Source organism: Chaetura pelagica, unplaced genomic scaffold (genome assembly GCF_000747805.2).
Source record: "Chaetura pelagica isolate M959 unplaced genomic scaffold, ChaPel_1.0 scaffold587, whole genome shotgun sequence".
Classification (NCBI taxonomy): domain Eukaryota; kingdom Metazoa; phylum Chordata; class Aves; order Apodiformes; family Apodidae; genus Chaetura; species Chaetura pelagica.
The window spans coordinates 1-14,451 of NW_009953909.1; the positions used below are offsets into that span (position 1 = coordinate 1).

General features: G+C 47.3%; 1 protein-coding gene across 1 annotated transcript; it reads left to right on the top strand.

The window, feature by feature from the left end:
- Positions 1-1,402: 1,402 nt before the first annotated feature.
- On the top strand, positions 1,403-13,794 carry IVD (isovaleryl-CoA dehydrogenase; the record flags this gene model as incomplete). The annotated part of the gene is made up of 11 exons (XM_010001457.1): positions 1,403-1,492; positions 2,537-2,588; positions 5,205-5,374; positions 6,804-6,897; positions 7,351-7,487; positions 8,172-8,268; positions 10,770-10,863; positions 11,635-11,716; positions 12,639-12,743; positions 13,378-13,450; positions 13,595-13,794. Coding segments are annotated over 11 exons (1,128 nt in total), but the record flags the coding sequence as incomplete, so codon positions are not given.
- Between the last annotated feature and the right edge of the window lie 657 nt (positions 13,795-14,451).

The window sequence follows — 14,451 nt, forward strand, 5'->3', positions numbered from 1 at the left end:
CCAGCCTGGCTCCAGAGCAGAGCTGCTCTGGAAGTCCTCTCAAGAGAAGTGTTGCAGCTCTCTCAGCCTGTTCTCTTGCCCAATGGGGGGATAATAGTTCTATGCTTTACTGTTTTCTCCTATGCTCAGCAGCAGCTCCATGCAAGCATGCAGAGGGACAAAATAAACTCATTTTTGTTGCTTTCTTACTACAGAATTATTCTTTACCAGGTTGCAGTTCATTTGAGCCTTATCAGCTCAAATTAACTTGACAGGTTTTTGCACTTCTACATTTGGCAGGAGTAAAAGGACAGAAATACTGTTGTAGCTCTTACCTGTCTGCTGGGAAAGCTGAAAAAAATCAGAAATAAATCTTCAGTAGCACTGAATGTGAATTAACAGCACTGTAACTTATACCCTGAGTATCAGAGATGTCTGTGAGTCTATCCCTCAGTTTCTATTAATTTATTTTTTTAAATGTTTTTAAGCATTTTTTAATCTTTTAAGCTTTATGCTCAAGTTTCCTGCTGTACTTGTTTGGTGGTTCTGGACTTCAAGGTCTGGGTGGCCATGGAAATCAGGATATCTCTGCAGCTGTAAAAAGAGGCTGGTTTAGCTGTGGGCATGAAGGGCACAGAAGTTTGGTCAGATTTTGCTTTGCTGCTTCTGCCCCTTCTACAGATTCTGGTTGTGCAGCAGAGCCTTTGGTCTCTGCTGTTCCTTAACCAGCATTAAGCTCTAGGAATAAAGAACCAAAAGGGGAAACAGAGTTGTTAAGCTCTACCACAATATCTAGCCAAAGTTTAAAAATCTTTATGGTAAAAACACTAAAAGAGATACTCTGTGTATTTTCTTAGGGTGCATATAGACCTTGCAGAATACCTGCATGTACGTATTGAAATTTTAAAATTTAGAACAAGATTTGGAGTCTGTTAACACTTGGCACAACCAGCACACCTGACTTCATCCAATTTCCTTCTGAAGAAGACAGTAGGACAGCAAAGGTAGTTCTGGTTTGATGCACTAGCACGTTTTAATTGACATGTGTGCTTATTCCAGGCATCTGCATGTAATTAAATGAAATAAGCAGGTACTGGATGGGGAGGATGCACCATGAGCTCTGTTCATCACCTCTCAGTTTCCTGACCAGAACCATCCCCTGAGCCCTGCTGCAGGCAGGAAAGTGCTGTTCTCATGCTGGGCTCAGACTGTCCAGGTTAAATGTTGTGAGAAACTTCAGTCATCAGTGTCTTCTCCTGAAAAGACTAAAGGGCCTTTCATATGCTCTCCCAGCTATTAACCTGAAACATTTCCTTAGGGACTTGTGCTTCTGCCTTTGGGATCCTGGCAGAGGAATGCTGGCAGTGTCCTGGGGAAGAAGATGAGTTATATAATGCACGTTTCTCCTCATATCTTTTCCCAGCTCAGACAGACCATGACAAAGTTCTGTCAAGAGCATTTGGCTCCAAAGGCCCAACAGATTGACGAGGAAAATGAATTCAAAGACATGCGAGTAAGTATTTCATGTGTGTGTTTGAAATAGAGGGTAGTGAAAGCCTCTCTGTACTTTGATCTGTGCATTAGGCCAGACAAAGGATCCCAGCCCACACCACAGGAACACATGCATTAAGTTTTCCAACTTGAAAGCAGTAGAGAAAACAGTTTTTTTATTTCCTGCTTTATCTTTTGCTAACAACTCTCAGCAACCTGGGGCGGAACCCAGCCAGGATGCAACTGGGGAAAAACAGGATTGATTATAGTCTTGTGTGGATTCTTACCATGGTATTTCTGTTTGGCTCTGTTCAGACCCCTGCTCTAACGTGTGCTTTGTGTTCTCCTCACTGAGACCCTTCCTTGGACATCTGAGTTTCCTCTCTAGTTTGTTGTGAATGCTGAAGTGGAGAGTTGTTTGGCTGGCGAGTTGGAACTTGCCTTCTTAATAAAAACAACACATTCTGTGCGACAGGAAGGTCTGATTGGTGGAAATGAGAGATCCAACTATTGGTTTTCATAAGCTGCACAAGATTTTAAAAGCTCAGAACATCTGCCAGGATTTCCCGGAGCTCTGATGTTGACATTTTCAGGGATATATGCACAGCTTTGAAGTTAAATATATAAATTAAGTCTGGTGCACCAGATGTCATCCAGAGCTATTGAACAATACGTTTTGAAGTCTCTGGAGGCTGCCCACTGATGTTTATCTTCTCACTGGACACTGAGGCCAGATGACAAGCCTTCACTGTGTGCCCAGGCAGTGGGGGAGAGGCCACAGCAGAGCGATGCCCCCTCCAGCATGTCTGTTTTCTCTCATCCTTGGCTTCTGCACGATTGCCGTGGCTTCCCTCTTACTCTGTGGTGCTGCCAGGCACAGCTGATGTACATCCCAAGTCAGCCAGCAGCTCTGTGCCTCAGGAGTTGTGAAGTGCCAGCTAATAGCAGCTCTCCTACATAATTCCAGAGTTTCAGCCATGGATAACTCATGGTACCTGCTATTCACAGCAGCCGCTCTCATGGTGGTGCCCTGTGGGTCTGGACTCACTGCTTGTTCTGTTTGTAGGACTTTTGGAAGAAACTTGGGGAACTGGGAGTTCTGGGAATCACAGCTCCTGGTAAGTCTGTTTCCACCTTTTACCTTCTGCTGAGTAATTCTTCAAACAAAAGAGAGGCTACTTAAACCCACCCTTTCCAGTTGATAACAGCCTTGGCTGTTTTTGTCCAGAAGCTCCTATCTTAATGGCTTTTAAAACATTTTCTGAAACTTTCCTTACTCTTCACTGGCTCAGAATCCTTTTTTCTTGATAGTCTTCTAGACGATGACAAGATGGCTTTTACAGTTTGAAAGTACTGTTCAGAGATGGTTTTTTTCCCAGATATATGCAATTCAAACATGTTTGTGCCTCTCTAATATGCAGCATTTGCTGTAAGTCTTGAAGAATGAGAGCTATAGATAAAAGTATCCTAGAACAAACATCCATCTCTAATGGGAGAAGTTAAAGGGTGTAAAACAATGCTCTGAAAAGCTGTGATAGCTAATGGAAAGCTCACCACATCCAACCAGTCAGAAAAAATCAGGTTAAATCTTATTCAGCCTTGTCCAGGTTAGTTGAAAAGTGTTTTGATTAATGTTATAGATTACTGAGGCTGCTGTGGTCATGCTGAATGCACTAACACAGTGTAATGAAGAGAAGCCCTTAGTGCAGAAAAGCAGCCAATGGGGCCTTTATGTGCCCCTCGTAAAGTCTGTGTTTCTGGAGGTGGCTGTGCAAAGGCCTCTGCAGAAGCAAGCTGAATAGCAATGCCTTGGAATAAAGCCTCTGCCTGCCTTTCAGTGGTGCTGGGGCTGCCTGAAAGAGTCTGTATTTCTGCTTTCTTTCTCTTTACTCTTCCCAATTTACTGCTGCTCCTGTTTTTTCTCACTCTTACCTTCTTTCTTCTTTGATGTTGTGCCTGAGGCTTACAGCAGTTTCCCACACTATAAATAAGCCAGCCCCTCATGAGTCCTGTCCTTCTTGATTTCCTCAAAGATTTACCTCTAAAACCCTCCTGTGCCCAGAATTTTTCTGCCTTGTTTTTGATTGTCTAGCTGTGTGCACTTTATTGGCACTGGTTTTGTTGTAGGAGGTGGAGACTGGGATTTAGGATGTGAAGATAATGTGAAATCTTACGAGGGCATGTGTTCAATTAAATGGCATGTTTGGGCACCAGTGGATCGAGTCTATTAAGGCAGCATTTTAAATAACAGTGCTTTTTGTTTTCTTCTTAAGACTAATAAAACTATGTTGGTTTGTAATTTTCCATTTCTTCTATAAAGAGCTAAGTTAAGAAATGCAAATGTGTGACTACCATGGAATGGTAATACAGGCATGTCCTGTAAAAGGAGTAATTTTGAAAGGGCAGCATCATTCCCATTCACACTGTGGTCTGTGTTACATGAGGAGTTGTCTGGGAGGATTATTTTCTTGCACCTCTTGCAGTACAAGGCAATCAGGGGCCAGTCCTTCTTGCAGCAGGCAGTTCCCTTTCCTTTTTTGAGGCAGTACCCCCCAGCTTGTGCCTTCTACAGGAGTGAATAGAAAACTCTCTTGTTTTGGCACATATGAGAAATTGTTAAACCCACCTTTCAGGTGGGGTTTTCAGTAAAACCCCAGACTCTGATTTGTGGCAGGGAGGTGATTTTTGTCCTGCAGGTAAAGCCAGGAGGGAGGAAAGGCTGCACCTGATGCCACTGGCTGTGGTGTTAATTGGAGGGGTCAGGGGCAGTAGCCCTCTCTGAGCCCAGGGTGTGCACTCAGCTTTTGGTGACTTCAAACAAACAAACATTTTTGCCCTTACGTTGTTGCTGCTTGCTGACAGCATTCGTGTTGGTGACAGGTAAGAGCTCCCAGCTCAGCTCCCTGACTGTTCCTCCCTTAGCTTCTTGCCTGTAGAACAAAGCTTTCCATTGGGATGTGGCTGTATTTGTGTGTATATACATGTGTGTAGGTATCTAGGTGTGTATAAGTACGTGGGCTGTCAGCTGCCCAAGGCCCTTATGCATTGCTTGGCCTTCTCTTTTTCCCTGCCTTTCCACCCCCTGTTCCACTCTGTGCCATTAATCCTTGCCTCCAGTTTTAGGCTCAGCTCTTTGTGCCTCACTAGATTCCTGGTTGTGATGGTCATGCTGCTCTGTCACCTCATCCTCTCTGGAGATCCATGTTCTTGCACTGGTGAATTGCAGCAGTTACATTTATGAATCATGCTCCTTCTGCATCAGCCACCCATCAAAGTGCTGCTCTCCTGCACTTTTGTGGGCATAGAGAAGTCTCTAGTGCCCCACTTGCTGAGCAGCTAGAGGATTCCTCACTCCTTTAGAGCTCCTCGTTATAAGAAACATGTGGGATTTACAAAGCTTGCCTGTGCTCCTTTGTCCCCCCCCAATACAGGTTGCCACTTTGCTTTGATCTCCGTGATAAGATAGGGTTGTGCTTGAGGATGGCTGACAAGAAGCACAAACTATTGTGCAAGTGCATCCTTATCTGTGTGTATAAAAACAAATTATTGATTATGCTGAAGAAGTAACATCACTGTGCCTCTTAAGATAAGAAAACTGGAATTCAGAGGGGATGGGGAAAGCCAAAGGAGCCCAGCTCAGGGACAGTGTCAGTCAAAACAGAAGCTCTCCTGTAAGTGTCTTGGGTCTCATCTGCTCCATGGTGGTAAACAGGAGGTTTCTCTTCTCTCTTCAGCGGAATATGGTGGATCTGCTTTGGGATATCTGGACCACGTGCTGGTGATGGAGGAGATTTCTCGTGCATCAGGAGCTGTTGGGCTCAGCTATGGAGCCCACTCAAACCTGTGCATCAACCAGCTGGTGCGTAACGGCAACGAGGCCCAGAAAGAGAAGTACTTGCCCAAGGTATGTGGCTGGAAAAGGGAGGAAACTGGAGAGCATTTGTTTTTTGGTTGCATGCAGGATGGAGCATTTAAGCACTAGCCAATCTCAGTCGCCCAGCTTTCAGGAAATATTGTGCTTGCCAGACTTGCCCTTCTCTAACTTGTTAATTTTTCTCTTTAAGTGCACACTGACCTCTGCCTGTGCTGAGGTCTGTGTCTGGAGGCAGCATAGTCCAGTTCTCTCTGGAGCTGTGTTAGTAAAAAAGGCTTTGAGGTGACACTGGATTATATTCTTTCAGCTTCCCAAATTGTTTTGAGAGTTCTGACTGAAAGCCACTGCTTTCCTGTTCTGTATTTGCCATTTCTCACTGCCCAAATGCTTGGTTTGCCTATGCTAATTATCTGCAAATGAAACCTCATCATTTGGGGCATTGATGTTTGTGACTAAAAGCATGTTATACAGATTTCAGTATTTAAATGCATGGAAAAACATAACTAGTACATTGAATCCCAGCTTCTGAAGTGATCAGTGGAATTATCAGTGCAAGAAATTTGATTTAAATCACATGCAAAGCACAGTGTTGCTTCCTGAAAGCACCATGCAGCCTGCTCAGAGGTAATTGTCCTTGTTGCAGCTCAGGTGGGTTTTAATGCCCTCATTCACTGCCTTTCAATATGAGGTGTGTGATCACTTCAAGTTCTTACCTGTCTGGTTCATGACAGAGCACTTACTCAAAGAGTTTTGAGCAGATTAACAGGACTTCTGTAGAAATGCATTGATGGATTGACTTGGTTGAACATGCATCTTGGGCAGAGTCTTTTTTTAAAAAATAAGAGATCAAAAGGAGAAGTAGATGTATGAAAGCACAGAAGGAGAAAAAAAGGCAAGGAGGAAAGGGCAGGATGGAAGGAATAGTGAAGAGGAAGCAGCAGCTCTGCCAGAGCCTGGTATGAGCAGGCACAGAAGGAGGGTGTCCATCTGCTGCTGTAATGGGAGTGTGGGGGGACTGAGCTATGAGAACATTGCTGAGAACTTTGCAATCTCTTTTCATCCCCCTCACTGGCCTTTTGTGTTTCACAGCTCTTGTTTATGTAAAAGGGCAGTCATGAAGTGAAGAGCAAGGGGCTGGTGAAAGGCATATGGCTGCCTGCATGGTTCTTTTGGCACCTTCCTGGAGATGGTGTTTTCTGAGCAGAGCTGTACTGGTCTGGCTCAGCTGGGAGCCCAGTCCTCCTCCTCATCCCACTGGGTTTTGGTTCTGTTCCCTCAGCACAGCAGCACCAGGGAGCTCCCTGCTTGGCCTCCACCAGGAGCAGCCACTCTTGTTTGCAGTTCTTGCAGAGAACAGCTACCCTGGAGATTCCTGCAGGGAAGGAGAAAAAAGGCAGGCAGGCTAACAAGGGAGCAGGAGCAGTGCTGCCTTTTCCTCCCTGTTTGTCTTCTCTTCCAGCTAATCAGCGGGGAGCACATTGGAGCCTTAGCAATGAGTGAGCCCAACTCTGGATCTGATGTTGTGTCCATGAAGCTGAGAGCAGATAAGAAAGGTAAAGCCTGTCATGTGCTGCCTGGATAGAGAGCTGGTGTAAATAGTGTCTCCTGTAAGTTCAGACTAACCTCCCCACCACCACCGAGAGAGGGTTGTGGTCTTGGGTGTGCCAGGCCATGTTTGCAGGCTTGTGCTGCCTCCCAGGGGATTCAGTGGGGGAGAAAGCCAGGCAGTGAAGATGTAAGGTCTAAAAGTGGACTTGTGGTTGTGGTAGTGGAGGTTGGTGGAGTGATGGAACCAGTGGTAGGTGCCATAGTTTGTCAGGCATTTGTTAAACTGTCTCTAGACTCCAGAAATGAAGGAAATTCATTTTCTTGACCTTGGGAAGGATGTGTTCATGCTTTTGAGGGGTCCTAAAGAACGTCCTTGGAAGTGTCTTTTGAAATAAATGGAGTGAGGATATGGGTGTTGCTCTGTTGTGAGCTAACAGGTTGCAGCTCTTTGCTTCTAGGAGACTACTTTGTTTTGAATGGGAACAAATTCTGGATCACCAACGGGCCAGATGCAGATGTTCTCATTGTTTATGCTAAAACTGACATGAGTGCAGTTCCAGCCTCCCGAGGTATCACTGCCTTCATCGTGGAGAAGGTGGGTTGAATAATTCTCTTATGGCACTGTGGTTTTTAAAGCAACTCCTTCCCTTCATTCTAACTGGCTCATTTAGAAGCCAACTAGCCAAGACATTAAATTGGCTATGTTCATTTCCAAGCCCCATTTTCTTGCACTGCTCTTTTGGAATCCTGAAATGACCTAAACATGCAAAGCAGAGGAGGCCAAAGGGAGCAGAAATTGACTGTTCAATGGGGGGCCCTTGGAAAACAGGGTTTCCCTTTCAATTATTTGAACCTATGCTATACACATCTCTGCCCCTGCAAGGAAGACAGGAAGTTGCAATAAAATAAATGGTACTGGAAAATCACAGAGACCTGTAAACCTTCTAATGGACTTAACCTGACTTACTGATTATAGTTCAGTTATGGCAAAGCTTGCAGCCCTTACTCCAGGAGTGTCAGTGTTGGCAGCTGTCCACATAATTTATTTATTTAATGTTTCTGTGCATTAGACAATGGATGCACTGGGGTCCCAGGTTCCCCCCATGTGTGCATGTTTCTCTGAGGATCTGCTCCTCTGCACTTACCTCTTCCATATCCACTCCCACTCCTGCTTGGTACCTTACATGTCTTTGTGTGGCCAAGGAGATTTCCCAGGCATCTAGTGATTGTCTGTCAGAATTGCCACTTGAAATGTATTTTTCCTGTCCTGGCTTTGCAGGGAATGCCAGGTTTCAGCACAGCCCAGAAGCTCAATAAGCTGGGAATGAGAGGGTCTAATACCTGTGAATTGATCTTTGAGAACTGCAAGATCCCCGGTGAGTTGGGTTCAAATTGTGGTGGTTTCCTGTCTTCTTGATCAGATAAATTGGATCACTAATTACAGGCATGTTCAGACTGTGACCTAGAGGGTTTGCAGATGGTTATCTGCTCTCTGGCAGCCTCAAGGGAACTGGTGGAACTGGAAAAGTCCAATTTGCTGGTGTGCTGTGAATGAGCACATCCCTCCTTAGCTCACTCCTCTTCCACTCTCATGGACCTAACTCTTAACCCCTGCTTCTGCAAAGCCCAGGTGAGGCTTCCAAAGGAACTTCTTTGTTTCCATTAGTGCTCCCATCTAGCATACTCAGAACTTATTTGCCTTGAAGGGTTTTTTTCTCCCAAATCACTGGAGATTATCCAACAGATTTTTGGTTGGCCTCTAACATTTCTGAGTTCTTTGGGGGTCAGGGCCTGAAAACAAACTTCCTTTTCCCCATTAGCACAGCAGGGGCCACTGTAATGGTCATTTTTGTTGTTAGAAAAATCCACAGCAAGTGGAGTAGCTGCCTTACCTGACTGAACTCAGGAAAATCCTAATTGCTTACCTGCAGAGCAAGTGGCTCCTGCTCCCCATACACCACCAAAAGCTGCTTTGCAGTAAGTGAAAGAGCTTCAGCTGAAGTCTGGCATTTCTAAATTGATTGGATCCCTCCAGTGAACGCAGCAAGGCCAGTGCCCAGGTCTTCAGCTCATCTCCTGAGGAGCCACCTGCACGAGCAGTGTGTTCTCATGGGAACGGGGTTCCCGCTTGCTGACTGCTTGGGGAAGCCCATCACTGCAGGCTGGAAGTTAACACACTTGGCACTCTGGCCATTAATGCTGCATCTGATCTTCTGCCTTGGAAGCAGAACCAGTTTGATGCCATCTCGGGTGTCAGCAGGATGTTTCTCTCAGGTCAAGATGTCCCCTAGCACTGCAATTCCATCTGCTGCAGAACACATGGGCTCCCTGCCAGCCGTGCTGCACACAGTGGCCGGTGTGTTTCTCATGGCAAGTGTTGTCCATGGATTCCTCACTCATGTTGCATTGGTAGAAGTTGGTTCAGAGCCTCAGCATTTGTTGGCTTTGCTGTGATATGCAGCCAGCAGCTCTGCTGCCCTGGTGCAGTCAGCACATGTCCCTCGGCCCACCACACATCTATCCATCCTCTTTCACTGAACCTACAGGGAATTGTTCAGGCTATTCAGTCCTTTTTTAGCTGAAAGATGTCATTACTCATGAACAGCTTTGACACTTTACTGTTACTGATGCTGGCAGTTGTGTTCTGTTCTTCAAAGTAGTGTTGGCTATTAGTATTTTTATTTCTTGTCTGTGGGGCTCTTGAGCCTTTTCTCTGAAAGCCAAGCTTCATTCTTCTTCCTCATGGTAGCTCCAATGTCATGATGATGGCCCTGCAGAGGCTGCACTTCTTACCCTACATCAACATCCTCTTCAGTAAGCAGGAGACAATGCAGTTCATGAGCTTCTGCCACTGAAAAACAGATTGATTATTTCAGGAGACTATCTGCATGGGTCCAAGTCCTGTCTCATTTTCACTTTGCATATCACACCTCTCAGATCACGTGTGATCAAAGCTTGAATGGTATCTCAGTTCTGCTCGATGAGGTGGTCAGGATAATCTCTGTCCATCTACAAAGCACAGTTGTTAGGCTTTAAGTTCTCTCCTGATTGTAAGAGTAGTACAGCCTTGCTGAGATGAACCTTTTATTCCTGCTTCTTTTTTTGTACTTGCTAACATCAGTGTGTGCTTTAGATTGTCCCAAAGTGAAACGGTTTCTTCAGGTTTTTTCTCAGCCTGTTATCTAATGTGGCTATTTTCCTGTTCCATTTGCACAGAAATAATACTTGTCTCTTTCAAACGTTTATTTATAACAGCTGCAATGTTCTGTTCAGTCCCCCTCACAGGAGGGGAGATAATGACTGTTCATATTCTCCAGATTCAGAGGACTAATACATATCCCTCCAATGTGTGATAAGTGGTGAGCTTTGACTGCCTGCCTCTGGCAGCTCTGGTTCCTGGATTGGGAATGCTCAGGGAGGTGACCCAAGCATATCCAACTAGGATTTGCATTCATTTCAAACACACACTCAGTAGATGGATCAGTTTGGGTCAGGGACAAACTCATGGGATGGAGAAGGGGGCTCCTAATTTGTCCTCCCAGGCTATTAAGTTTGCTATTCTTGGTGCAAGTGCTGAGCTGGAAGGTCTCTGGAGAGCACCTCACCCTGCAGAAGACAGACAAGAGAGTAGCAGTGGTTGTAGCTGCCCTTTGTAACCCTCTGCTGCCTTTTCCTTTCTGGCTTTGCTGGGACTGAAAAGGCATCTTGGTGGCAGGGAGTGCGTGTCAAATCTCAGTGCCTGTCTGGAAGTTTGTGTCTCAAACCAAAAGGGAAGCTAAAGGGGAGTGAAAGTTTCAATCCTCTCCCCAGTGAACACAGGCCCTCAGGCTGTCTTGGTTCTGCACAGAAGTAAGTCATTTTCCTTTGCTGATTGCAGCTGAAAATGTTTTGGGGACACTGAGCAAAGGAGTCTACGTTCTGATGAGTGGATTGGACCTGGAGAGACTCGTTTTGTCTGGTGGGCCTCTGGGGTAAGGGTTTGTCAGCTTCTATAGACTGCAAGGCCAGGGGATCCTTTACCATCACCTCACACAGTGGGATGCAGCTCAAATGGAGAACTGAGATACTGGGACACTTCTTATGCACTTTTTTCAGTTCCTAAGCATCCATGTGGAACATGCTCTGAGAGGGAAGGGGTAGGGGAAGCAACACCAGAAAGAAAGCTGGCAAACCTCTGTCTTCCAGAGTAGCCCAGCCACAGCCCCTCCTCTGGACTGGGGAAAGGGTTCATTCTGCATTTATTCAGAATGAATAGGCTCCCCAGTAATTATTTTTACCCTACAGTCCTTTTGTCATCCCAGGTGGTCTCTCTGTACTAATCCTCATGTGGACAGACCATCTTCCACAAAGCAGAAGGAGGATTTTTTCACCCTCTTGCTCTTGCCTGTGCTTTGCTGTGGTACTGGCAAGTACTCCAAGAGTTGCTGGTCTCTGAAGATGCCAGGCAGCACAAGCTGTCCTGGCTGCATTTGTAAGAAACCTCTTCCACTCATTGTCTCAGTTCCCTGAATTACACAGGTGAGACCTCACCACAAGGTGTCCCAAATGAGCAGAGCACTGGGGAGGAAAATGGGAACTTTGGGTTTTATTGCTAGTGGTGTTGGAGTGGAGCTGTGGGAATGCAGCAGCATATCATGCTAGGTAGGAGAACCTTTTTTGCCTTAGATTACACTTCCAAAGTTTAATTATTATTAATTAATAGTTCTGTTCTTCCTTTCCCTCCATATCTGTGCTTGGCTTAGGCTCATGCAAGCTGTCCTTGACCACGCGATCCCATACCTGCATGTAAGAGAAGCATTTGGACAGAAGATTGGCCTCTTCCAGGTGAGCAGCAAAGGAATTAGAAACTTCTGTTGTCTTGCTTTTCTCTTCAAAAAAGGAGAAGACAAAGAGCTCTGTGGTGGGAGGGCTTTGGGTGGGGAAGGTTGTCTGGAGTTTGCACTGGGGCTGCACGATGTAATGATGTGGTGGGAAGGTGACAAGATCTCTGAGGATGTTTGGCTGAGGCCACTGATGGGCACAGCCAGGGCTGTGGCTGACACTTGGGAGTCACAGAATCACAGAATCTTAGGGGTTGGAAGGGACCGACCTGGAAAGATCATCTAGACCAACCCCCCTGCCAGGGCAGGGTCACCCAGAGCACATCACACAGGAACGTGTCCAGGCGGGTTTGAATGTCTCCAGAGGAGACTCCACAACCTCTCTGGGCAGCCTGGCCCAGGGTCTGTCACTCTCACAGGGAAGAAGTTTTTTCTGATGTTTATGTGGAATCTCCTATGCTCCAGTTTGCACCCACTGCCCCTTGTCCTGTCACTGGACATCACTGCACAAAGCCTGGCTCTGGCCTCCTGACAGTGCCCTGAACAGATTTGTACCCATGGATGAGGTCACCCCTCAGTCTCCTCTTCTCCAAGCCCAACAGACCCAGCTCCCTCAGCCTTTCCTCAGCAGGGAGATGTTCCCCTCCCTCCAGCATCTCTGTGGCTCTGCCCTGGCCTCTTTCAAGCATTTCCCTGTCCTTCTGGAACTGAGGGGCCCAGAACTGGACACAACATCCCAGATGTGGCCTCACCAAGGCAGAATAGAGTGGGAGGAGAACCAAGTCTGAATTGACAGAACCTCCAGCTCCCTCACGTGTATCTGTGAATCCACGTCTTCCCATGTGTCTAGTGGGGTGGGTTGGGCAACGGGTGCTCCCCAGTGCTGATGCAGAAGGTGACCCTCACCCCTGTCTCTGCTGTTGCAGCTGATGCAGGGCAAGATGGCAGACATGTACACGCGGCTGATGGCCTGCCGGCAGTACGTCTACAACGTGGCCAGGGCCTGTGACCAGGGACACTTCAATGCCAAGGTCAGCTGCTCCCACCTGGCCTGTCTGCTGGGGGGGGGATCCCTGTCCTGTGGTCCCAGGGTGGGAGTTCTGTCCTGGGGGTCAGAATGACTTGCTCGCAGCCCTAAGTGCTTCCTCCCCCCCAAAGGGAAAAGAAAGCCTCGTTCTGCAAGGCAGCAGGTTTAGCAGCATCAGTAGGTGTTTATTGGCAGCCCAAACACAGTATCCGGGCTGTGGGGAGGGGCTGTGGGAGTCATTCCGAGGTGTTGTCATCTCCTGGACCCTGTGAAAGGAGGGGACTGCGTGTTTAACAGTTGGAGCACAGAGCCCTGCATCCCAAATCAAATCACATTGGTCTCCTGTGGCTATGATGTTCGTTCATGAGAGACCAGTTCCCCTGCTGCACTCCTTTTTTTCCCCTTTTTCTGGTTTTTGGGTTTTTTTTCTTCTCCTGTCCCCACGTGGCCTTTGCAGACCTGCCACAAGTGTCTGCAGTGACAGACAGGCTGCTGCAGCTTCTCTTGTGCCTTTGTGGTCAGGGCTGCAGGCTCATTAGCAGATGCCTCTAGAGCAGTGGGAGGGTCAGAGCTACACGGAGGTTGGAGACAGGCAGGTGACACCTTTCCTGACTGTCACCCTCCTGGCTCTCCTGCAGGACTGTGCTGGAGTGATCCTGTACTCAGCAGAGTGTGCGACCCAGGTGGCTCTGGATGGGATTCAGTGCCTGGGTGAGTCACTGACCACGCTGGTTCCTCTGAGCAGCTGCTGGAGGGAGCCAAGAGCAATGCCAGAGCTTTGCCCTCTCCCATCCCACCCTCAAAGCTCCTGCAATCAGGCAGGAGAAATGACCTGTGCCTTCTCTCTGGTGGCAGGTGGGAATGGGTACATCAATGACTACCCGATGGGGCGGTTCCTGCGCGACGCCAAGCTCTACGAGATCGGGGCTGGCACCAGCGAGGTGCGCAGGCTCGTCATCGGCAGGGCCTTCAATGCCACCTTCAAGTAGGGTCTGCCAGCAGGGAGGGAGGCAGCACCCCCACCACCACGAGGCCTTTGACCCCAGAGGCTGGAGCACACGACTCTTCTTCTTTCTGCTTGTCATTCTGGCATCGTCACTTGCGGCCGCTCTCCCGCCCGCTTCTGGAGGTGCTGCTGGACCAGGCTCTGGCAGCATGAATCAGATGGTGGCCTGGAAGGAAAAGTGGTTTTTTTCTCTTCTCGTGATCATCCTGATTCATCCTGTTCCTCAGCCAACCTGATCCGCAGCGTTACAGGGCTGTGGTTCATCCAGGGGACATTTCCCCATCCAAGCAGGCTGGTGAGCAGTGTGCCTGAACTCAGCCATTGCTGAGCACAGAAAGTCAACCAAAAAAAAAGCACAAAACCAAGGCCAATGAGAGAAGAATTTGGGGTTGTTTTTATTTTATTCTATTTTTTTTTAAGTGCCATGAAATAGTGTTTAGCCTGGTACCACTGGAAGGTGAAATCTCCCTTCCGATGGGATTAATAACTTCCATCTTGGAAACTCAAGGCCATCCACATCATGGGGTGGCTGTCATGAACACTCAGGCATCACTGATGCACAAGCAGGATTTTAGGTGACGGTTCCTCCAACCTCATTAAAATGCCACATCTGCTCCTTTCCTTACTTCCCTTTCTTCCTGCTGCTTCTCAACATGTCCCCAAGCAGCTCCAAGTCTCTGCTCCTCTGCCTGACGGCCCCTCGCTT